This window comes from Talpa europaea (genome assembly GCF_964194135.1).
Source record: "Talpa europaea genome assembly, chromosome: 10".
Taxonomy (NCBI): domain Eukaryota; kingdom Metazoa; phylum Chordata; class Mammalia; order Eulipotyphla; family Talpidae; genus Talpa; species Talpa europaea.
In genome coordinates, this window is record NC_140077.1 from 53,368,401 (window position 1) to 53,393,269 (window position 24,869).

Genomic DNA, 24,869 nt, shown 5'->3' on the forward strand with positions numbered 1-24,869 from the left:
TCTAGAATTAATTCTCTCCTGGAAATCCAATTGAGAAAAGCTGTGATACTAGCACACTTCCTTTTCTTTTCCAAGCCCTCTGCCTCAAAATACTCTAGGTTCAGACCCAGGGTATCTGTTTTACTAATGAACATACCTTGTCCTATATTCATAACCACAGGGGTAAGTTGTTGAAAACACCCAACACTGTATGTATGTGTGCACGTGCGTATATACATTTATACACATAAAGTATATATATATATAATATTTGAGTATTTAGGTTGTTATCCAGTAAATTTTAAATTTGTAAATTTAGTATGTATATATACAAATATATATATACACTGCGTATATATAAATATACACACACATATATATACATACCTTATATTGTATTTTTCTTTACAGTCCCTACCTTTGTCAACTTCAGTAGTATCCTAACAAGCTCTTTTCAAAACTTTCTCTTGATAAATTAAAAAAGTCTTCAGTTTTCTCTACAGATCTAGAAACTACAATTTCAAAATATTTTGCATAATTACATAGAAATTTTGAGTTATAGTGTTCCTGTGAGCTGATGAAAGATAAATTCTTTTGCTCAAAAAGGTAGAGTAGATTTTGAAACTCTTTGCTTGATTCTCTTAGAGGATAAACAAATGGTAAAGGATGGAAAGGTTTTATTAACATGTGCTAACTAGAAAACTCTTAAGGTACACTTTATCAAGCTATGGCAAACAATTTAAGAGATTTGACATTCCACTCTATACAATCTTTCAGCAACATAATTTAAAACTAAAGATTATTTCCTTGTTCACTCTGCAAGGCAATGTTAGCTTCTTTAGTGATCTGACCCCCTTTCTTTTAAAACAATGGTGACAAAGATTCTAAAAGAAGAACCTCTGAAACAAGCCAATACATTAATGCATTGAAACACTGCACTCATTACCCTCTACCACAGATCATGAGCAGTAAGTAGAAGAATGAGTATGGCTGTGTTCTAATAAAACTCTTATTTATGGAAATGAATTTTGTATTAATATTCCCGTATCTTGAAATACCTTTCACCATTTAAAACTGAAAACACAATTTTTAGCTCACAAGTCATGAAAAATAAGCAGTAGGCTGGAACTGACCCACAGGTCAGACAGTTGGCTACTCCTTATAGATTTTTATATGTTATACAAAAATTTTTTTAAATTACAAGTTCCAAATCAAGAGATTTGGAGACTTTTTAGATCTCTCTATTTTAAAACTTAAACCAGGTAAGTTCTTTATTTTCTGTATAAATATGCTCACACAAGAGATCAATTCAAAATGCAAACCCCTAGTTAACAAAGAAAACACACCAAAGAAATTAAAAAATGAACATTTCACCTGAAAACATAATTTGGAAATATTTAAAATTTTTATTCTATGCAATATAAAACAATATGCATAGATTTGGTACATTATTTCTTAGTATTTTAGGGGAAAAAAGACAATGAGGAAAAGCCTTATAAGTCTCTCCATCCACTTATAAAAAGCTGCAACTGAAATCAGCAATTCTCTTGCATGTACTAGTATCATCTCTGAATACTGCATGAATTATAGCTAGGAATTGGAACTTACCTAGATGAGTTCTGGAGACTCTTTAAAAAATACACAATTATATTGCAGAACACTACAATTTGGGAAACTTTAGAATAGGAAATTCCTGCCTCCATAATATAAGGAAACAAGAATATTCTTTCCACAGTCATCAAGTATAAAAAAAACTTCACAGTCTAATTTGCCTGTATCAAAGGTAAAATGATTCACTGTTACATTTCATGAATTATTTTGACCCTCAGCAGTTCCTAACACAAAATGAATTTTGCATGAACTTTTATCTGGGTTTTCCAAAGCAAGATACTAATACAAAATGTATTGAACTCTCAGAAGTCCATGGCGTGAAGAAAAAGGAATTAAATATAAATGTTCACCAACTTTATCCTAATTTTACAACAGTTTCAAGTATCGAGACGTAATTGGTTCTTGTGTCTATCCATTATGAACATTACTCAATCTTCTATCTTAAAACTCATCAATGACAACTTTCAATGGGGACTTTGATTTGCGACGTATTAGATCGTTTCGTCCAGCTTCAAGCATCTGTTCTTCCCAAGATTTAATTTCATTGTTATAACGAATTTTATCATCTTCAGCAAGTTGAATATATACCTGAGAAGAAAAAACATAATTGTTAACTGTAAAATAAGTTTTTTAATCTTTCAAGGTTTCTTTTATTTTTTAAAGATTTATTTTTAGGGCCTCCCTGGTGGTGCAAGGGGTTAAACACCTCACTATGAAGCAATACACAGTCTCTGCAATACGAGTTCGATCCCCGGCCGGACAGGGAGAAACCCACACGGCGAGACAGACCTCTCTCTCATGTCTCATCCGCTGCTCCCCTCAGCAGTGTATTTCAGTCAGTCTGCCAGTTCTGTTCTTCACTCTGTCTCTGGTGGATCCTCTCCCCCTGCGCATCTCTGGCCTGTACCCCAGCTCTTGTATTTATTTATTTAAATAAATAAATCTTTAAAAAAAATAATAAAATGCTTTTTTATTTATTTATGCATACAAGAACTGAGGAGTAGGCCAGAGGTGTGGGGGGCGAGGGGTAAGAGGATTCACCAGCGACAGAGGGGGGAGTAGAACAGGTGATCTATTGAATTACATAGCTGAGGGAAGCAGTGAGTGAGACAGGAGAGGTCTGCAGTACTATGTGGGTTAGCTCCCTGGCCACGGATCAAACTCATGCTGCAGTGGCTGGCAATAGCAGCAGGATAGCGCTTAGATTTTAATCCCTGCGTCACCAGGGAGGACCAGTAAAGTGATTTCTTTAGACGAACTTTGTAATTTATTTCTGGAATTATATAATCATATGCCCTAGAATTTACCTTATAATTAACTTTATAATTCCATAATCTAGAATTTACCTAACTATTCTACATGTACAAAGGAGGGTGGAATACTTTACCAAGAAAAAAGTTAAATAAGAAAAAGGTAAAAGAGAAATATTTTGCAAATAATAATGAAAGTGTACCTGAAACCATAAAAAATATAGAAGAAAATACCTACAAATCACTCCATGCCATAAATTTCAGAAATATCTTTGAGGACTTGTCTCCAGAAGCAAAGATAACAAAGGCTGGGCTGGGTCAAACTAAAAAGGTTCTGTACAGCAAAAGACACAGTAACCAAAATGAAGAGTCTCCCTACTAAATGGGAGAAAATAGTTGTACACCATTCATTTGCTAAGGGGCTGATATCAAATCTACGAAGAGCTCACACAACTCAACAGAAACAAAGCAAACAACCCAATCAAAAAATGGGCAGAAGAGTTAAACAGGCACTTCTCCAAAGAAGAAATGCAAACAGCCAACAGGCATATGAAAAATGTTCAATATCACTATTGTCAGGCAAATGCAAATCAAAACAACAATAAAATACCACCTCACACCTTTAAGAATATCCCTTACTAAAAACAAACAAACAAACAAACAAACAAACAAAAAAACAAAACAAACAAACCAGAAACAACAAATGCTGGAGCGGATGTGTGAAAAAAAAAAAAAAAAAAGACTTCTACACTGCTGGTGGGAATGTAAACGAGTCCAACCACTGTGGAAAGCTGTGTGGAGGTTTCTCAAAGCAGTAAAAATGGATTCACCATACAACCACTCCTACCCAAAGGAAACAAAAACACTAACTTGAAAGGAAACCTACACTCCCATGTTTACTGCAGCACTATTTACAATAGCCAAGATATGGAAACAACCTAAATGTCTCAAAACAGATGAATGGAACGAGAAGATATAGGATATATATACACACAATGGAATATATACTCAGTGATCAAAAAAAACAAACCAAAAACCTCATGCCATTTGCGGCAATATGGAGGAAACAAGAAAGAATTATACTAAGTGAAATAAACATAAATATTTGGATGGTTTCATTTATATGTGGAATATAGAGAAACCAAACAAAGGGTCAGAAAAAAAACAAAAATTTGTAAGCTGACCATAGATCTGAGGCATCCAAAAAGGGACAGGGAGGGATAAAAATGGCGTTATGTATGTGGAGCACAAGGGAGTATGGTGATGGATCGTGGGGGCTATGGGGGTGGGAGAACTATGGGAACTACACCTGAGGGGAGAAATCTAATACTGTCCAAAAATTAACAGTGTGAGAAAAAAAAGTACTTCATCTAAAACTAAACTTAAAAAAAAAAAGGAGTTGTTATAATTTCAGGGTTTCAGATATGGGAAAGGAATGGTGGGTGACAGGGTGTGATTGTAACTGGACTCTTATGAGTGATGTCAGTCAAATATCAATTGTATTTGCTGTCAAAAACTACTAAGAAACGGGCCTCCCCGGTGGTGCAGTGGTTGAGCGCTGGGTTGCGAAGCTGCCTGCAGTCTTTGCAGCGCCGGTTCGATCCTCGGCTGCTCCCTGGCCACAGGAGGAGGGTCCCACATGGTGCGCAGACCTCTCCTGCCGCCCGCTGCTCCCCTCAGCAGTGTACCTCAGTCCTTCTGCCTGCTCTGCTCCCTGCTCTGCTCCCTGCTCTGGCTCTGTGAATTGTCTCCCCCTCCCGTGCTTCTGACTATACCCAGTGCTTGTATAAATAAATAAGTAAATCTTTAAAAAAAAAAACAAAAAAAAGATTCTCTTAAAAAAAAAAAAAAAATACCAAGAGAAAATACTCAAGTTGGTTCTAAGAATACAAAAGTAATTTTAAAATACTTTAACTGTGCTATTAGTAAGATAAGGTTGTTTTCACATGAATTAAATAAGCCTTACCCTAATAAATTCTCTCAGATATTCTAACTTGACATCTGATACTAAAATGGTACTACTTACTTGCTTTTGAGAGCTCGAAAGATTTTTCCAGTTTTCATTTATGGCCTTCAGTTTTATCTGTAAAACAACATATGTTTATGAAACAGACATAGGAAGTTCAGTAATTAATAGAATTGTCTTTTTTTATTATTCATTCAACAACAAAAAACTAAAGCTTCATTCTTAACATACTACTTTCTAAATAAAAATTATTAAACTGTTACAGTGTTCAAAAATGAATGGAATTAATGTATTTAGCTTTTTATTGATATTAGATTAGTTTCAGGTATACAACATAACTATTTGTATTTATTGCAAAATGACCATGATAACAAACCTAGTTAACATCCACCAACATCCACAGTTAGAAATTTTTTTCTTGTGATGAGAACATTTAAGATCTACTCTTTGAGCAACTATCAAATATATAATACAGTGTTAATTATAGTTACCATGCTATATATTACAACCTCAGAAATTCATTTTGTAACTGGAAGCTTATACCTTTTTTTTTTTTTTTTTAAAGATTTATTTATTTATACAAGCACTGGGTATAGTCAGAAGCGCAGGAGGGTGAGAGAATCCACCAGAGCCAGAGCGGGAAGCAGAGCAGGCAGGACTGAAGTACACTGCTGAGGGGAACAGCGGGCGGCAGGAGAGGTCTGCAAGCCATGCGGGACCCTCCTCCAGTGGCCAGGGAGTAGCCAGGGATCGAACCGGCGCCGCAGAGGCTGCAGGCAGCTTCGCAACCCAGCGCTCAACCACTGCGCCACCGGGGAGGCCCGGAAGTTTATGCCTTTTGCCCACTTTCACACATTTCACCACTTCCTCATCTCCCCCCCACATCTGAGCTTGTTTATTGTTTTTTAGAATCCACATATAAGTGAAATCATGTAGTAGTTGTCCTTCTGACTTCTTTCACTTAGCACAGTGCCCTCAAGATCCATCCACATTGTCGCAAATGGCAAGATTTCCTTATTTTTCATGGCTAAATATTCCATCACAGTAATGTGCTATATAATGTTTTGTCAACAACAGACCACATGTATGACTGTGGTCCCTTTATATAACCCAGGTATGTAGTAGATTATACCATCTGGGTTGCGTTGTATAAATATGTCCTGTGATGTTCACAAGACATAGGTTGAGAGTCACCTCTCAACCTATTTTTCAGAACATATACCTGTTATTAAGTAAAAACATGATTTGTATATATCAGATTTCCCTTATCTACCCATTCATCGATGGATATTTAAGATTGCTTCCATAGGGACCTCCCTGGTGGTGCAGGGGTTGAAGACAGAGCTATTGACTACCAGCAGCCACTGCAGCATGAGTTCGATTCGGGGCTGGCCAGGGAGCAGCCCACATGGGACAGCAGACCTTTCCTGCCTTGCCCACTGCTTCCCTGGGCAATGTGTTTCAGTGGATCTGCCTGTTTTGCTCCCCACTCTCTCTGGTGAGTAGTCTCACCCCCCGCATCTATGGCTTATACCCCAGTTCTTGAGGAAAAAAAAAAAAGATTGCTTCCATGCCTTAGCTACTGTAAATAATAGTGTAAGGAACATGGGTGTGTGTGTGTGTGCGCGCACAAAAAATCACTGTTTTCATTTTCTTTGGAAAAGTACCTAGAAACAGAATCAAATGGATCAAATGGTAGTTCTGTTTTTGATATTTTGCAGAACCCTCCATATTGTTTCCATAGTAGGTCACAGTAATTTAACTTCCCACCAATAGTGCATAAAGGTACCTTTTCTCTGCAGCCTTGCCAACACTTATCATTTCCTGACTTTCTGATAATAGCCATTCTCATAAGCACAAGGTGACAGCTCATTATGGTTTTCATTTTCATTCCCCTGATAGTGTTATCAGTGCCCTTTCATGTATATTAGCCATCTGTATGTCTTCTTTGGAAAAATATTTATTCTGGGCCTTTGCCCATTTTTTAATTTGATTGTATTTCTGCTATTGAGTTGTATGAATTCTTTATATATTTTGGGTATTACCACCCATCAGATATATGATTGTAAATATTTTCTCACATTCCACAAGTTGCCTTTTTTTTTATTGATGGTTTCCTCTGCTAGGAGATATTTACTTTTTGAAATATTCAAGTATAATCTACATTCTGTCATATATTAACTTCAAAAACTAAATGTTTTTATTCTCGATGGTAGTTTTTTTCTAAAAGTTGTACCAAAGAGTTTAAGTATAGTCATAGAAATAACATGCCAGTACTTATTTCTGCTTAGCTTAATTATGAGACTTGGGAAAAGTCATATTACTGCCCTTAGACTCGGCTTTTTATCTATAAAACTCAAGGGATCAGGGAAACCACAGCTGGAGGAAAGGCAGAGGAAAAAAAATGTGTGGCAGGGATATGAGGGGCAGAGGTAGAGACAGAGGGGTAGAAGAAGGGGACTATATATGGATAAGTAGATAATCTGAAAAGTATCTCTTTAAAGCTGGTTTTAAGAAACAGAGTGAATATTAACTAAATTTTATTTTCTTATCAATAAAAACAGAGGTAGCAAATAGTATCTGGGACTATATAGCCACTATGTTTTAGACATTTTAACTCACCCTAATAAATACATCTAACATTCAGAGACAATTACTAAATATTTGTTCTTTTAGCTTTGGAAAGAATTATTTTAATACTCTCAATTCTTTCAAATCTTTTTGTGTATAATTCATTTATAAAGGTTCATAGTCACTGAATTAAATAATTTGTGAATCTATTGCATCTTTTACCTAAGTAAATAATTCTTTAAAAAAAAAAAAAATCAGGGCCTCCCTGGTGGCACAGCGGGTTGAGCACAGCACTGTGAAGCTGTCCACAGCCTCTGCAGCAAAGGTTCGATTCCCCGTCAGCCAGGGAGATACCCATATGGCGCAGCAGATCTCTCCCGTCTCACCCGCTGCTTCCCTCAGCAGTGTTTTCGGTCTGTCTGCCTATTCTGCTTCCCGCTCTGTTGCTGGTGAATTCTCTCACCCTCCTGCACCTCTGGTGTGTACCCCAGTTCTTGTATAAATAAATAAATCTTTAAAAAAAAAAAATCAAAGGGTTGTAAAGATGTTTAATTTTCTGCCCTCCTAAAATTCCATTAAATAAGGCCTTTCATCACATGAGAACACAGTAAGAAAGCACCTGAATTCAGAAGAGGACCCTCATGGGGAGATAGCTAAAATGGTGCCCTGCTTCTGGACTTCCCAGGTTCTAAAACTGCAAGCAATAAATATCTTTTTGTTGTTGTTTTAATTAAATACAAAACCAAAAAATGTTAAGGGATGAACCCACATGAACAAACAGAAGAGGGCATTACCAACACAAAATTTTGGAAGCCAAAATGCAGATGGAGAAATGGTGATAACTGACTTACCTAATCCAAGAAAGCTAATTCCCAAGCTGGCAGTGGGGAAATCCAAAAAAGTAAATTGATTTACAATGGAGAATTCCCAAGGAGCTCAGGAATTGGCAGCAACAGACAGGTATAAAATAAAGATGAAGGTCAGGGAAAAAACAGGAAGACTGACTGAAAGTCTATTTTAAAAGAGGTCAAATCCCAACCATGGGCAGATTCTAGGACATTATTCATCTGAAACTGGTAAAAGCGTTACTCTATGGACACCAGGTCAAGTTGGGAACACATCATGCTGAAAACAGAGAGATTAAGCCAAAGTGTATACAGTATCCCAGAAAGAAAATCAAAAAAGGCTAAGAAAAACAATACAGATAAGAAGAAAGGAGAGAAAAAAGAAACCAAATTACTTTCAAAGGACCAGCAATCAAAATGGCTTTATACTTCTCAAAAGTAGTACAAGAAGTTACAAGAGAAAGAAGCAATATTTTTAAAATTTTTTATGATTTCCAGTTCTAGAAATATAGGCCAAAAATATCAAACAAATGTAAGAATAGAGATATTTTCAGACACACAAGAACTCAAAATTTTAATCTTACATGTACCCTTACAAGGGACAATGCTATGACAGACAGGTTCAGTAAACCAAAACAAGACAAGAAGCAAAAGAACAAGGATGGTGATGAAGATCCCAGGAAATGAGCTGTGCACTACGGTCTATAAGGCATCAGCCAAACTGGAATATATCAAAGATTCCAGACTAAAACTGATAAAATATCTCTGCATATAAATGTACTAAAAACCAGGGAATACTGAACAGTACATTAAAAAAACAAGCAAAATAAACAAAAAAGTAAATCCACAAAATATACTCAACTTCAGAGAAAGTTTTTGTAAGACAGGAAAAATAATTATAGCAAATGGCATCACTCAGCTATAAATAGGGTTTTACATAATCATAATATAAATGCTCATTAGTGACCTAGCCAAAATTATGAGAGCTATCTTGGGAGGTAGGAAAGTAGAAACATGAGCAGTAGAATAAGAGTTAAATGTCATCTTAACTAGTGGGACATAAAATGCCTAAAAGATAGGTAATACTTAAAAGTGAAAAAAATGAAAAAGTAAGAATATAAGGATGTTATTTAGAGAGACAGAAATAAATATCATAAGAATCAGCTACAATGGAATGCTTTTGCTTCTGGAGTAAGGAATATAAAAGGACAGAAAAACCGGCATCATTCATAACATGTTTAATTTTGATTCTTTAAATTATGAGGATGTAAAAACCAATATTTTTAAATGAATGAAAATTATATAGTCAAGTTAATTTTAATTTGCAGGGGCAGAGCCCAGTCATTAAGCATCCTATGTGATTCCCAGGCGCAATCAGATTTGAGTACTATTTATTTAGAATTTCCTAGCATATAACCTTATACTGATAGGAAACCTAAATCCAAGATCCAAGGTAAGTTAGTGACTGAACAAATTCCAACCTCAAAAAAAAAAAAAAAAAAAAAAAGGTTTGCATTTTAGTAATGTAGGGTCACAGAAATGGAATTAAAATCCGAAAGAAAGTAAAAAACAGTGAAATCATGTACCCAGGGAAGACTACATCATAGATATACCATATTTTATCATACGTTAAAGACAACGTATGAAATGAACTACAGATCCAAATAACCTAGAGGGAGAGTGGCAAAAGCTTTCATGTCAGGTGGACAAGAGTTAGGGGTCTGAACAGACTTTTATCATGTCATTATTATAAAAAGAAAAAAATACAATGGCTAATTTGGAGTTTCTCAAAAGGGAGGAAAGACTAGCCCTAGAAGGAATGACAAACTGTTTTCTGTTTGACAGTCATATGATGATGTGTGTATATACATTCCCACAGACATAACCAAAATTTTCTTAGAGGATTTGACATGAAGCATAAATTATACTCAAATCCCAGTACAAAATATTAAATTGTCATTTTATATGTAATATTATGCAGAATATTGACTCTACTCTCATTCTTTCCCAATGATTATTATTCTTTCCCAGTACAAAAAGTACTGCTGGGTTAAGAAAAATCTCTAGAATTTTAACATATAAGTCTGAAAATATATACTCAAATTAATTTTATGTGATACAAAAAAGGATTTTTCTCTAAAGAAAAATACAGTATATAATATAGTACTTAGAGTAATTTACAACTTTTCTTCACTACTCGACATATGGTAGCCCAAGATGACCTAAATATTTTAAAAACTGAATGTGGAAAACAAATGCAGTTCTTTTTACCTGTGCTGAGCCATCTTTAGCTTCTTGGAATCTTTCAGCTATATAAATGTTGTAAGCTGAGCGAGGTCTTTTTGGTTTTCCAAGCAGTATTAATTCCTGAGTAATAAAAATCGAAGATTTAGCTATAATTTTGAAATTCCTGAGACTTATTTCACCTACAGGAATTTATTCACTATGCAATACAAAGTGTTCCAAAGTGAACACTATCATTCCTATATAAAGTATACGATTATTCCGAGTTCAGAATTTTCTGATAGCACTGTTTTGAAATCATAATAGATTTTGAGTTATTTTCCATGTAAAAATATTTCCTTTACACATTATTTCCATGAACTGAATAACAACACATATATATGAAACATTTTTTAAAACATAAAATCATCTCAATTTCTTCCCCTACAGGACACTACCATGTCCCCAGTCAAATCACCACAGGCACCCACAAGCCAGGAATACTAGACTATCTGTTTAATAATCTCTCATTTCATTTCATGCTCTGCACATTTCTTAACCTTGAAACCTCAATAGATGTGGTAAATTTTATTTTTTACTACGTATCAAAGGGAGGAGGGGAGAAAAGATGGAAAAGAATACAAGTTTCTCTTACAGTCTAAATCTATTCAGTTTCTGAGTTCAGAAGATGAGAAATAGTGCATTATCTTAACCTACTTAGTTTCTGAATTTGTACAGTGAATAGTACTTATATAAAACTATGTGGTTTTTAATGGCAATTTGTTACAATTAGTAACAGACCCACCTCACTTTCCTCCATAAGTAAAAGTAGAACTCCCCTAATTTACATGTAGAAATCACTTCTTCTGAACCTCTCAGGCATGAAACTATAGTACACTCAGGGGAACTTTACAATTTTACTTATTCCCCCTTTTGTTTCAAGAACTACTGCTAGGGGGCCTCCTTGGTGGCACAGGGGTTAAAGTCTAAGTGCTATCAAGTTATCGCCAGCCATTGTGGCGAGAGTTCGATCCCCAGCCAGGGAGCTAACCCATATGGCGCAGCAGACCTCTCCTGTCTTGCCCACTGCCCTCCTCAGTAGTACCTGCCCTCCCACACCTGTGGCCTACACCCAAGTTCTTATATGCATAAATAAAAATAAATCTTGAAAAAAAAAGAGCTACTGCTAGGCATTTCTCTCCTATGTGCTTCATTTGCAACTTCTTGGTTCCCATACTCTTCACTAATCTCAAGCTAGTTGGCATTATGAATCTTCTGTTGTTTTTTTTTAAGATTTAATTATTTATGCATACAAGAGCTGGGGTACAGGTCAGAGATACGGGGGTAGGTGGATGAGAGGATCCACCAGAGACAGAGTGGGGAACAGAACAGGCAGACTGACTGAAATACACTGCTGAGGGGAGCAGTGGGCAAGACAGGAGAGGTCTGCTGCGCCATGTGGGTTGCTCCCTGGCTGGCCGGGGATTGAACTCATGCTGCAGAGGCTGAGGATTGTTTCATAGTGCGGTGCTTAACCCCTTGAGCCACCAGGGAGGCCCAGCACTAGGAAACTTTAATGAGAAGAAAAATTCCAACAGGGAATGAGAATGGAAGTGTGAGGTAGAAAAAATGCTCAGATTTCAGGTTTCTGATTGCACATTTAAGGAACTTGGACATCACTACTCCTTCCTGATAGCAATAAATGATACAGACTGAAAAAAATCAACATTTCTTGGATCTTTAAGAGATGGGAGGACACAAGGCTAACTGCTGCCCCCAACACTGGAGAAACAAGCTAGATGAAAACAGGGAGTCTAGCTTACCTGAGCAGAAACTCAGGAGCAGAAACCACTGAAGTGCCAGGGTAAGAAAACCTGAACTGTAATTAATGAATTGCTGGAGGCTCAGTGTGGACAAGTCTGAGAGTTTAAAAACTCCAGCGTGGGTGATTTGGGGGTGGAAGGAACCCAATTATAGGGGGGCCTCACAGTATTGAGATTTAGCTCCCAGCTTGTGACCAGATTCCCATAGTAAATATCAAGAAAAATCCCCTTCTGTTTTGGGCAGGGGGAGAGCAAAAGGAACCATTTTGATGTGACAAAGTGCTAGCTGCCCTAGGAGAAACTAGTTAACAGAAGCCTTAGAGTGCTTACTAACCAACACCAGCCCACTTTAGCCATCCAGTTCCTCTAACTAAGGGGAGAAAAATTTGAGAAAGTGTGAAGCTGACAGTCTTGCGTATAGGCCCAGGAAAAGACCAGGGCCTAATCACAGGTCTACAGATTATGTCCCTTGCTTCCACACCTCACCACCAGTTACTAAGGGCTATTTACAGTTCTTTTTAGCCAGTAAATCATATCTAGCTATCACAAAAAAATTCCAAGGCAGAGGTGTTAGAATTACCAGTGAGGAATTTATTTTTTTTTCTTTTTTAAGATCGATCTATCTATCTATCTATCTATCTATCTATCTATCTATCTATCTATCTATCTATCTATCTATCTATCTATACAAGCACTGGGTACAGTCAGAAGCGCAGGAGGGTGAGAGAATTCACCAGAGCCAGAGCGGAGAGCAGAACAGGTTGAGTGACAAAGTACACTGCTGAGGGGAGCGGCGGGCACAGCAGGAGAGATCTGCGTGCCATGTGGGACCCTCGCCCGGCAGCTGGGGAGCAAACCGGCGCTGCAGAGGCTGCGGGCAGCTTCTCAGCCCAGCACTCAACCGCTGCGCCATCAGGGGAGGCCCACCAGTGAGGAATTTAAAGCAACTATGATTGATATGCTGTGGGATCTAGGCAGTATGAACAACAGATGCATAATTTAAGCAGTATTGGAAATCCTAAGGGGGGAGAGGGGGAACAACCTAGAAATCAAAAACACTATTAACACAAATGAATACCTTTTTTTGATAAACTCATTAGCAGACTAGACACAGCTAAGGAAAGGATCTCTAAGCTAAAGATCACATTAATACAATCTTGAAAAACTCAAAAGCAAAGAGAACAAAAACTGAAAGAAAAAAAAACGAAACACTATTCAAGGACTGTGGGACAACTAGAATAGGTGTAACAAACACATAATGGGTATACCAGAAAAGAGAGGCAAAAGTACAGCAGAAGTATTTAAAAGGAAACTCCAAATATCTATCCAATCCTCATTTCTATTTCCACTCTAAGAGCTGGATGGGTGTGCAATTAGGAGGAAGAGCAAAAGAAGGAGAGCAAACTTTAGTTTTAGTTTATTCTCACCCTTCTAAATACGATCCTTATCCAGAGATTATTTTTCTCACTCAGAGTATCTTTTCTGATTCCCTTTTACTAATTAGATCAGATTACCACCATTACTTGAAAATGGGTGCGTCCAACCCTATTGCTAGGAAGTACTAATCAGGGAGAGATATCTGGGTATCGCACAAATTTTCAGGAAATTATTTTAACTCTGATAACCATTTTCTATAGTATATATACTAGATGAGCTAGTTAAAATACTTCACACCTAATAATGACCTATAGAAAAATGTAAAGTAACCTGTAACTTTCAAAAAGTGAGAAATATGTGGATTGATATTTTAAGCTGGAACTATAATTTTGAACCATGTGGGGTTTTTAATGAGGAAAACCAAGATTCCATCCTAAAGGAAATTCTTGTTTGATTAGATACAACAGGCATTTCCCCTCATATGTTAATGAACTCAAGTGTATTCAGAAATGTTCAGAACCAAACTCCCTATTACCTCTAGAACAATTGAAATCAGTAAGCTATTCTAAACAAAGTCCAGAGCAGAGTCTTCCTATTCCTGATTTAGCTGTTCCATACCTATTCCTACATCTTTTCCATGCTAGTACTAAATATGTCTTTTTTTTTTCTTCCTTTAAAGAAGATATTTATTTATACAAACAAGAACTGGGGTACAGGCCAGAGGCGTGGGGGGGGTAAGAGAATTCACCAGAGACAGAGTGGGGAACAGAACAGGCAGACTGACTGAAATACACTGCTGAAGGTAGCAGCGGGCAAGTCAGGAGAGGTGTGCTGCACCATGTGGGTAGCTCCCTGGCTAGGGCTTGAACTTGTGCTGCAGGGGCCGTGGATAGCTTCAAAGATTGTCTTAACCCCTGGCACCACCAGGGAGACCCCTAACTATGTCTTTTAAATTCAGATATATCTGGGCCTCCCTGGTGGCGCAGGGGTTGAGCGCTGGGTTGCGAAGCTGTCTGCAGCCTCTGCAGCGCCGGTTCGATCCCCGGCCACCGGCTGAGGGTCCCACATGGCGCGCAGACCTCTCCTGCCGCCCACTGCTCCCCTCAGCAGTGTACTTTGGTTCTTCTGCCTGCTCTGCTCCCCGCTCTGGCTCTGGTGAATTCTCTCACCCTCCCGCGCTTCTGACTGTACCCAGTGCTTGTATAAATAAATAAAAATAAATCTTTTTTAAAAATAAATAAGTTCAGATATATCCAAAAGTAACAAGAACTTCCAAGACTCAACAGCAAGTAGTTCCAAACAAGTTCATTTTTTTCCTAACTGGTGTATACGTGAAGACTTTCTACAATATAGACATACAGTATGGCCACAATAAGAGAAAACTACATAGTTACAAACATAAATTTCAGTTTCTTGCTGAAGGAAAAGCATATTTCAATGATACTCACTCTCTTTTTTATTAATGCTTTCTTTTTCAAACGTTTTTGCAAGATTTCTTTTTCCAAAGATACCATCTGACTTGGAGTTAGCTGTTTTTGAATTCTGTTGATTTCTCCTTTGTATGCCTCCCATTCTGCCCTGTAAGCATCTTCATATATCTGTCAATAAAAAGCCCAAATAATAAGTCAATACATTGCCACTGGCAAATTAAACATAGTATACCTGTCAGAGAAATACAACTACCTGACCAGATAAATACAGACTGAACCACTTAGTAGAAAGTGTGCTCTGGGATCACATTTATATGGATTAAAAACATGTATTTTTCATATACATCTAACCAAGGAGAGCATACAGCAACTAGCTCTCAATTTCAATTTGCTGTTAATCCTTCATCATCTCCATCCAAAATATTTACATTCTCATCATATATGTGGATCAGAGGTATAAAGTTCCTTTGTAGATAATGGATGTTAAAAAAAAAAGATGTGAGTCATCTAGTCTCTTAAGGTATAACTTTGTTGATTGCATGATAACTGGTCGGCAAAGTTAAAAACCTATATGCTTACTTTTTTCTTTTCTTCAGGAAGTTCCCTCCATAGTTGTGCAATTTTCTTAATTAGATCTGAATTTTTTGCATCTGTGGATATTTCAAAAAGGATGGAAACATGGTCAAAATTTGTGTCTGAGGACTAACTTCTAATGAATTCCAGAAAGCAGAAACATGAGCTCTAAAAGTAGGTTTTATTATAAACAACTTGTATCCTACATACAATTCAATCATTTAGCTTTTTTAAAACCACATAAATTATGATAAATACTTTATCCACATTGTAAAAATCTATCATCTAATAATTAAGGAGTATATCACATACCACCAAAACAATCCACAGAGATTACTAGTTTAAGCAGTTAGGTAATCAATTTTTTCAAGTTGTTTACTTAATATTTCAATCAAAATTGAGTTTTTTCACATCAGGAATGATTATTCATAAAACCTGACTAACCAACAAAATATTCTTGTATTTCAATTACAAAAATACCATTACCAAACAAAATTGCCATAAAATTAATTCACAATCCCCCATTTTCTTCCTTATCTTAACTGAAGTAACAGGCTATAAATGATTTAATCACTTGTTAGTTTCAACTCCTACATTTTAAAAGATGGGAGTACTCAAGACCAGTACTCAAAGGAGTTCTCTGTAATGTGAGAATGATTACAGCTCCTCTGGTATTCACAAGTGCCCTGTGATGTACTGTATGCGAAAGGCTTTAGAAGTCATAAGCAAAGGTTAGCTATTATCTATTTAGCTATTATCTTTACGCTACAATTCCCAAGAAAGTCCCCACCACCTTTTTAGGGAGTGACCAAACATCCTGCCTGGAAATCTCAGGAACTCAAGAACAGATTTTTCAGCGAAAAGAGCTCTTAAAATTAGCAGTAATTTGTATAGAGTGTTACATTTTACAGAATACTTCTACATAAATTATTTCACTACAACTTCATTAACAACTCTGAAAAGCAAAAGAAGGAGCTAAGCAAAGAGAGACAAAATAATTCATCAATAGCCCTCTAGGCCAAAGGCAAGTAAGGCTCAAAATTCAGCTTTTTCATCCTCTTCTCTGGGTGCGCTCCACACTACTTTTTTTAAGATTTATTTTTATTTATACAAGATCTGGGGTACAGGCCAGAGCGTGGGAGGGTGAGAGGATTCACCAGAGACAGAGTGGAGAGCAGAACAGGCAGACAGATCCAAGACACTGCTGAGGGTAGCAACCAGCGAGGCAGGAGAGGTCTGCCGCGCCATGTGGGAATCTCCCTGGCCAGCCAGGAATCGAACCCACACTGCAGAGGGTGCAGAGAGCTTCACAGTGCTGCGCTCAACCTGCTGTGCCACCTGGGGCAGCCCTCCACATTATTTTAAAAGTACCTTTGCTTATCAAAAAAGATAAACTCATGCAATTTGCAGCAACATGGATGGAGCTGGAAGGGATCATGCTCAGCAAAATAAGCCAGAAAGAAAAAGAAAAATATCGGATGGTCTCACTCATAGCAAGAATTTAGAAAACCTACATAAGGGACCAGGAAAATACCTAGGAGGGAGTAGGATCAAAACAAGAGGGTGGGAATTGTATGGGGACTATAACCAAGATGAAAATGCACACATTGTGCAAAAATGAAAAATGATGTAAAAAATGTATAAAATAAAAAAAACTTTAAAAATAAAAAAATACCTTTGCTTAGTCCCCAATTGAAGCGTTTTTTACGTGGTAGAAAGCATGTTACACCTCCTATTTAGAGACCATCAAACAGAATGTTTGTTCTGCAGTCACTTTGGTAGTGCAAATCAAATTAGCAGCTCAACTACTTAGTAGCCTCTTTACTACAACAGAGAAAAGTACAAACCCCAAAACTTCTTACCTGGGTTCTGAGCTTTAAATATGGGTAGCTGCTCTTTGGAAAACCGAACATATGAAGTCATAGGTTTCTTTGGATAACCATTCATTGAGGATGAAAACCATCGTGGTACATACCCAAAGCTACATATAAATAAAAATAACTAATGTCATGCATTTATTTAAGTGTCACTATAACAGGTATATGAACACAGATCCCAAATTAGATGTCATCAAAAAGCTATGTATCTGAAACCTTCGACAAGAAAAGCTAGTGACATTCAAAATCCTGCCCGAACCAAACATAAGAGCATGCAACACTCCTCTCAGAGCTCTGTAGCCTCCTAAGAAGGGCAAAGCGTGGAGGGAAGCCTCTGCATTCCAATTCCTGGGCCCCGCCTCCTGAACGCTTAAATGGATCGTGGCGGGAGACTCTAGGCGCCGCTCCGCAGAGGACGCTCAAAGGGTGCTCCACGCTGGACAGTGGGGACAGGTGGGGTGTAAGGGCAAGGCGTAGGGAGACCGGAGGCAGGCACGGTGGACTCTACAGTAAAGCCTGGCCTCAAGATCTATCAATTCCTTTGGCAAGGTCGAGGCCAAAGTAGCCCTGACCTCCTAAGAGGGACAGCAAGTGGGGGAGAGCCGCTCTCTTCCAGCCCCGGATCCCAGAACCATGCCTCCTGCAGAGGCGCAGGCGCGCTGTCCTACCTGAGCGGAAAGCGCAGTCGATTTCCACAGCCCGCACACAGGTCCGCTCCGGACTTTCCCAGGCCACTCAGCACGCCCCACATGCACCGGAGAAGGGCCATTGCAGCCGCAGACCAGGTAGTGACTGGGCCCCAATCTCCTAACGTCCCCTCAGCACAGCAGAACCACCCCAACAATGACAACGTGAACCCAAGTGCAAGCCTAGTGAATTTGTTATCATACCCGCCACTCGCGAGGCACTATGGGAAGTTGGTTAACTTCCGGTTGGTAAATAGGGGGCGGGGCGAGGCCGAATGAGCGCAGGCGCCGTACTGGCTCCTCGGTGGGCGGGACTGCGTCGCATGTGGAGGGCGCTGGCCTCCTCCGAGGGGCGCTGCTGAGCCGCCTCTGCCCCGGCCCCCCTCCGCAGTTGGTTCCGCAGCAGGGCCAAGCTGAGGGAGGCGCGGCGGCAGCCTTACCCCTGACCCGGTATTGGCCGGCGCAGCCTGTGACGGCCGGAAGGGCTTGTACGTAACAAACGCTTTACCGGGGGGACACAGTATCTCGGTGCTGCCCGCGCCGCTCGAGGGCGAGTTGACGGGTGATGCGCGCGCACCCGAGTCCCGCTGTTGAAGCTGAGCTTGTAGCTGAAGTGCCCAAAAATACCCCGGGGAGGGGCTTGGGGATGGAGCGTGTTAAAACCTAAAACTGCGTTTTCTCGGTACCTCACCACAGATCCTGATTCACTATGTCTGTGGAGGGCCAATTAATCTGCGTTTTTAACAAGTGCCTCAAGGTTTATCAAGTTCTAATGGTCGTGACTATTGGATCACATTTTTTTATGTATTTTTAATTTTTTTTAATTTTATGTATTTTTTACATCATTTTTCATTTTTGCCCAATGTATGCATTTCCATCTTAGTTATCTTCCCCATACTATTCCCACCCCCCCTTACGCGATACTCATCTAAGACCATTGGGCATCCATGCAACTATTGGTAATCCTGTGCACAAGCCTGAGAGCAGCACTGCTTAATTTGTGGGGAGTAGGCTTTGGCTATGAGTTGCATGGAGACTCCCATTTCTAACCCCAACATGAACGTCTTGATCCAGAAATGTCGCATCCCTTAAGATTAGTTTCCTCTACTGCAGATGAGCATGTTGGACTATATCGAGTGTCCCCAAACCAGAGCACTGAGAATGTATGATAAGAACACCTTATGATACTGATTGCTGTGCTGAAGAACCATTTTCTGTGTAAGCAACAGCATGAAAAAGATTCAGAAGATCTAAAGATATCCACGGGCCCTTCCAGGTTTTTACATTCCACTTCTTTCAAACATGCTTCCTCCTGAAACAGCCTTTTCCTCTGTTACACAGCTGTTGGTAAATTTGTTAGGAAATTCTTACCAGTGTCATACTGAGCTAGGAGTCTACCTTCCTTTCTGTAGCTTTAGAACACTAGCTTTTAGGTGCTACAAAGGACTAATTTCACTTCTATTAAGTGGTAAGCAACTGTAGTCACCCTTTTCATAGACCCTGGTCTGTTCAAACCTTACATCTAGTCATAGGAGAAATAACTTTTTTTCCCAATCAGTACACACTATAAAATATGAAATGTCCTAACCATAAATAAAGAACACAGCGTTAGATTCTCCTTTTCACCTCCCAGTATACTCTAGCTGCAAAGGCAAAAATATTAATAATTACAATAGGTGCTATGATAGAGGTAAGATACATTTTAGCTAATGTCAAAACAATTGTTTTCTATTTTTCTAGACTGTTGTGTTGTTTCAAATCTTTGATATAAGTAAACTTTTGGATAAACAATCTTTTAAAGTGTCATTTTGATATCTTGCTCTAGAGATCTTATGTCACCTATATAATATATTGTTTTCATCAAGTACTTAAAACACACGTTGCAGTGATAATTTTATTCCAAGCAGCATTTACAAAGAAAATTTATTTATACCTGTTCAAAGTTATTTGAACCAAAAGGTATATGGTTTCATTTATAAAACATGAATACTTACCACTTCTTTTCCAGGGTTTTTCCCCTTTGTTTTATGTTCATCTACTCCTGTGGCTTCAACTATCAGTTATATCCTGATTCCTACATTTTTATTGACTTTAGATCTTTTCCTTTAATCCCATATCCAACCACTCTCTTCTGTACATCTATGCCATCATGTCCCACAGATGCTTCAGTTTTCTCTGAACAAAATTAACTATCTTTCCACTATCTTGCATTATTTTTCTTGGTGAAGGGCACTAGTATCCCATCTGAATCATTCAAGTTTATAACTTGATAAATCATTTTACAGTCTCCCCCATTAACCAACTGGTAATAAATATTAGCGATTCTACCTAATTAGCCCCTCTAATAAGTATATACCTTCCTCTCTAGCCCCATGGTTGCTTTTGCTTAGGCCAATAGTGTGTTAGTCAGCTCTCAAAAAAAAGTCCTAATTTGTAATGTAAGTGTAAATGTGTGTCACTGTGCTTGTCAAGTCCTTTGGTACAAATACGCCTGCCATGGCTAGTTTCAAACTACCATTTTGAGGTCACTGAACCTACAGTTGGGAAGAAATAAATGTAAGTGGCTCTCCAACCTAATACTAGCCAGTTCCTGTGGGACACTGATTCAGGCTCTGCCATCTTTTTCCAAACTCTTAGAGTAGTTTTCCTATTTCCAGTCTTATTTTCCTTCAAACTGTATTCCACATTGTCATCAGGATAATCTTTCTAAAAGGCTTATCACATTCATTCATATGTTCATTCAATATGTATTTTTTTGAGCACCAGGCAAGCAATGATTACATTTCTATACTTGAAACATTCACTGACTCCTGATTACCCACAGAAATTGAGCTTAATTTCTCATGCATAGCATACAAATCCTCCATGAACTGGCCTTTTTTTTTATTTATTTTTTTTTAATTTTTTTATTTATACAAGCACTGGGTACAGTCAGAAGCGCGGGAGGGTAAGAGAATTCACCAGAGCCAGAGCAGGGAGCAGAACAGGCAGAAGGACCAAAGTACACTGCTGAGGGGAGCAGCGAGCAGCAGGAGAGGTCTGTGCACCATGTGGGACTCTCTCGCCCAGCAGCCAGGGATCAAACTAGTGTTGCAGAGGCTGTGGGCAACTTCGCAACCCAGCGCTCAACCGCTGCGCCACCAGTGAGGCCCCATGAACTGGCCTTTCTGTTTCATCTAAAGCTTCACTCCTTTGCTTGAAGTAATTTATTATTTAAGTACCCAACTGACCTTTCTGTTTCTTCTATAGCTTTATTCCTTTGCATGAAATAATTACTTAAGTTCCTAATTTAATAACTACATCAGCAGATCATATCTCTTCATCTAAACTTATCATTGCTTGTTGTGTGATATACCAAAGTTATGGAAATTACTAGATAAGAAAACAGGTTAAGGGCCTCCCTGGTGGCGCAGCGGTTGAGCGCTGGGTTGCGAAGCTGCCCGCGGACTCCGCGGCGCTGGTTCGATCCCCGGCTGCTCCCTGGCCACTGGAGGAGGGTCCCACATGGCGCGCAGACCTCTCCTGCCGCCCGCTGCTCCCCTCAGAAGTGTACTTCAGTCCTTCTGCCTGCTCTGCTCCCCGCTCTGGCTCTGGTGAATTCTCTCACCCTCCCGCGCTTCTGACTGTACCCAGTGCATGTATAAACAAAACAAACAAACAAATAAATAAAAAACATGCCTCTATTAAAAAAAAAAAAGAAAACAGGTTAAGAAATTAGACCTAGAAGTTGAGCCTAGATGTAGGTTCAAATCCTGCTCTGGTTACTTACTAGCTATGTGACTTTGCCAAATGACAATCTCTCTGAGCCAGTTTTCATCTCTAGGAAATGAAAACAACAATGGTTGATTAAGATTATTGTGAAGAATAAATTAGAAAATATATAAATAGTTCTTAACAGAGTCCCTGGCACACATAGTAAGAGCTCAGTAAATAGTGGGTATAATTATTCTTATGTTATTCATAATAATTATTATTAGTTTCAAAATGATTATAGGTATAGCATAGATTGTCCCCAAAGTCAGATTTGTATCACAACCCTGTTATTATTTTTTGTGATTTCCTCTCCCTATTAAATAACATAAATAATATAAAATACCAGCATTAGGGGCCTCCCTGGTGGTGCACAGGGTTAAGTCAGCACTATGAAGCTTTTGGCAGCCACTATAGCAAGAAGTTCGATCCCTGCCCACATGGCGCAGCAGACCTCTCCTGTCTTACCCGCTGCTTCCCTCAGCAGTGTATTTCAGTAGATTTACTTGTTCTGCTCCCCACTCTCTCTGTTGAATCCTCTCACCTCTCCGCACCTCTGGCCTACAACCCAGCTCTTGAATGCATAAATAACAAATCTTAAAAAAAAAAAAAAAAACAACAGCATTACTCCTCTCTTCCTATTGAACTTTTAACATTTCTTACATTAGTGATATTAGAGTATAAATTACAGTTGATAATGAAAATTAAAACACATTCTTAGGTTGAGATCATACTTTAATGTTTTCATTTTTATATAAAAGGACACTTTTATATAATTTTGAGTCACAAAGTGAAGAAGTAGACAGAGAAGCTATCATCATGATCATAGTTTCTCAAATTACAGATGAGAAAAGTTAAGTTCTGAAAGCCCAAGTCATAAGGTTACAATGGTTAGCCAGTCGTGCAGTTGAACACCTGGTCTCAATTCATTGTCTTGTGCTTTTCCCATTATATCAGACCATCCCTCAGACTCAGTCAACAGATCATATCATTCTAGCCCAAAATATTTTCTTTGTATCTATGATAGTGTGTTAGCTTATACTGTTCACTTATTTTATATGCCACTTTAATTTTTAATTTTTTTACATACTTTTCCTTCAATAGATAAGCTATTGAGGACAAGACTAAGTCATATGCTGCTTTTAATCCACTGTACATTGAGCATCGAACATTGAGCATGAAGATGGAGGGAGGGATGGAGAGAGAAAAATGTGAAAAAATTAGCATATACACAAATTATTTATATACAAATTTAGCCCTATAGATAATAGCAACTAACTATTAGAAATCTCATTTACCAATAGAAGGGACAGTAATGTGTGGAGATAGAAGCCATGTAAAAATTTGGAATAAATACATGAATATAATGATCATGGTTCACTGATACTTGCACACTGGTGAAGCTGAAGATAGCACTAATAGCCACAGCAAAATAACTCCCTGCTGATTAACTAGGTCAGATACATACTAATAGATATCACTCAGAAAAATACTCCTAAGGGAAAACAGTCTTGCTTTTGTAATTGTCATGGTTAAATAATTAAGCTTCAATAGAAAAAAAAAATATCAACTAATAGGTTTAGCACAAGGTATAGATGTGATTCTGAACTCATAAATAAACAGTACTTCTAGAAATAAGATTATACTGTAAACACCACATATAAGACAATTTACTCATCAACAATTAAATAGCACTGTGATAGGCATTAGAATTGACACAAAAAAAAGATAAGATATTTTTCCTCTCCCAAAGAGGTGACAGTTTGATTGGGGCAACAAAGTAAACAGGCAAAAATTCACAAAATGTAACAGTTCATGGCAGCAATATAAGAAAATATTTATAATCTGAATATCTACTAACATTTCTCCTCTAAATCAAGATTTTAATAGTTCTCCACATGTGTAATTTTTTTCCTTCAAAACATTTTCATTCATTCAGGGTCTATTATCACCTCAGAGTTTGCTTTCAAATCAGTATACAAAAAAATTGAAGGCAAAAAGAAATTAGGAAGATCTACTGCATGTTAATAGTTCCCAGATATCCAAATTAATTTATAAAATTATTTCTCAATTAGAACAAAGTCTGCATGCAGCCTTAATTAAGAGAGTATCAGAGTTATTTTTAACCATTGCTGTAGCAGCACTATGGAAAATAAATATAGCTTTTCTATTTTAAAGTTGATTCTATGAGTCAGCATGAGGTAGGACAAGCAAAAAGGACAGCTATAATTTTATGCAAATTTATAAACCCCAAATTTATATTGCTGGAAATTCCAGAAAGCTGATTTAAGAAGAAATCCAAAATGATTATATTGATGAAATAATGCTATTAATAAACAGGATAACCTACAGTGTTTGTCTTCACATTATTATAAAACACCTGGTCACTAAGAATAATAATTATAATTAACTGCTCAACTATATGCCAAGTATTTTATAAATACTGTCTCCAATCCTTTCATAAATCCTACAAGGTGAAATTATTTCTATTGCACAGATGTGAAAATTGATATATATACATATAAAGTTTTTATCTTACTTGCTGCATCATGTTAAAAACTTCCACCTCAGAATCCAGTTTGTAGCTTTCAAATTACATTTGACTCTATATAAGTGGGCACAATATTGGCAATCAGTCATGAAGTTACAGTAGTCTTATTTTTAAACACTCATTCACATTCTATTTTAGCCCCATAAATACTTTTTCTTGACTACTGAGTGGATTGTTAAAGTAACATCTTAAGTCCCTTTATTTGCTCATTCATTCAGTCATTCAAGAACACTTAGTCTTGAATTAAATACACATGCTTAGATGTGCCTACATTAAAAATAGGGTATATAATAGATACTAAGTTGAGTTTAATAATGATTATACCTGAGTATTGCAAGAGTAGGTGGTAGTACTCAC

At 37.8% G+C, this 24,869-nt stretch overlaps 1 protein-coding gene across 1 annotated transcript; it reads right to left on the minus strand.

Annotated features, from left to right (window-relative positions):
• Positions 1–1,901: 1,901 nt before the first annotated feature.
• Positions 1,902–18,294, minus strand: TFAM (transcription factor A, mitochondrial; the record flags this gene model as incomplete). The annotated part of the gene is made up of 7 exons (XM_084245807.1): positions 1,902–2,178; positions 4,867–4,923; positions 10,494–10,589; positions 15,094–15,243; positions 15,655–15,725; positions 17,511–17,629; positions 18,194–18,294. 7 exons carry the CDS (start codon positions 18,292–18,294, stop codon positions 2,032–2,034), a joined length of 741 nt encoding a protein of 246 aa, XP_084101933.1. The 3' UTR covers positions 1,902–2,031.
• Positions 18,295–24,869: the final 6,575 nt, after the last annotated feature.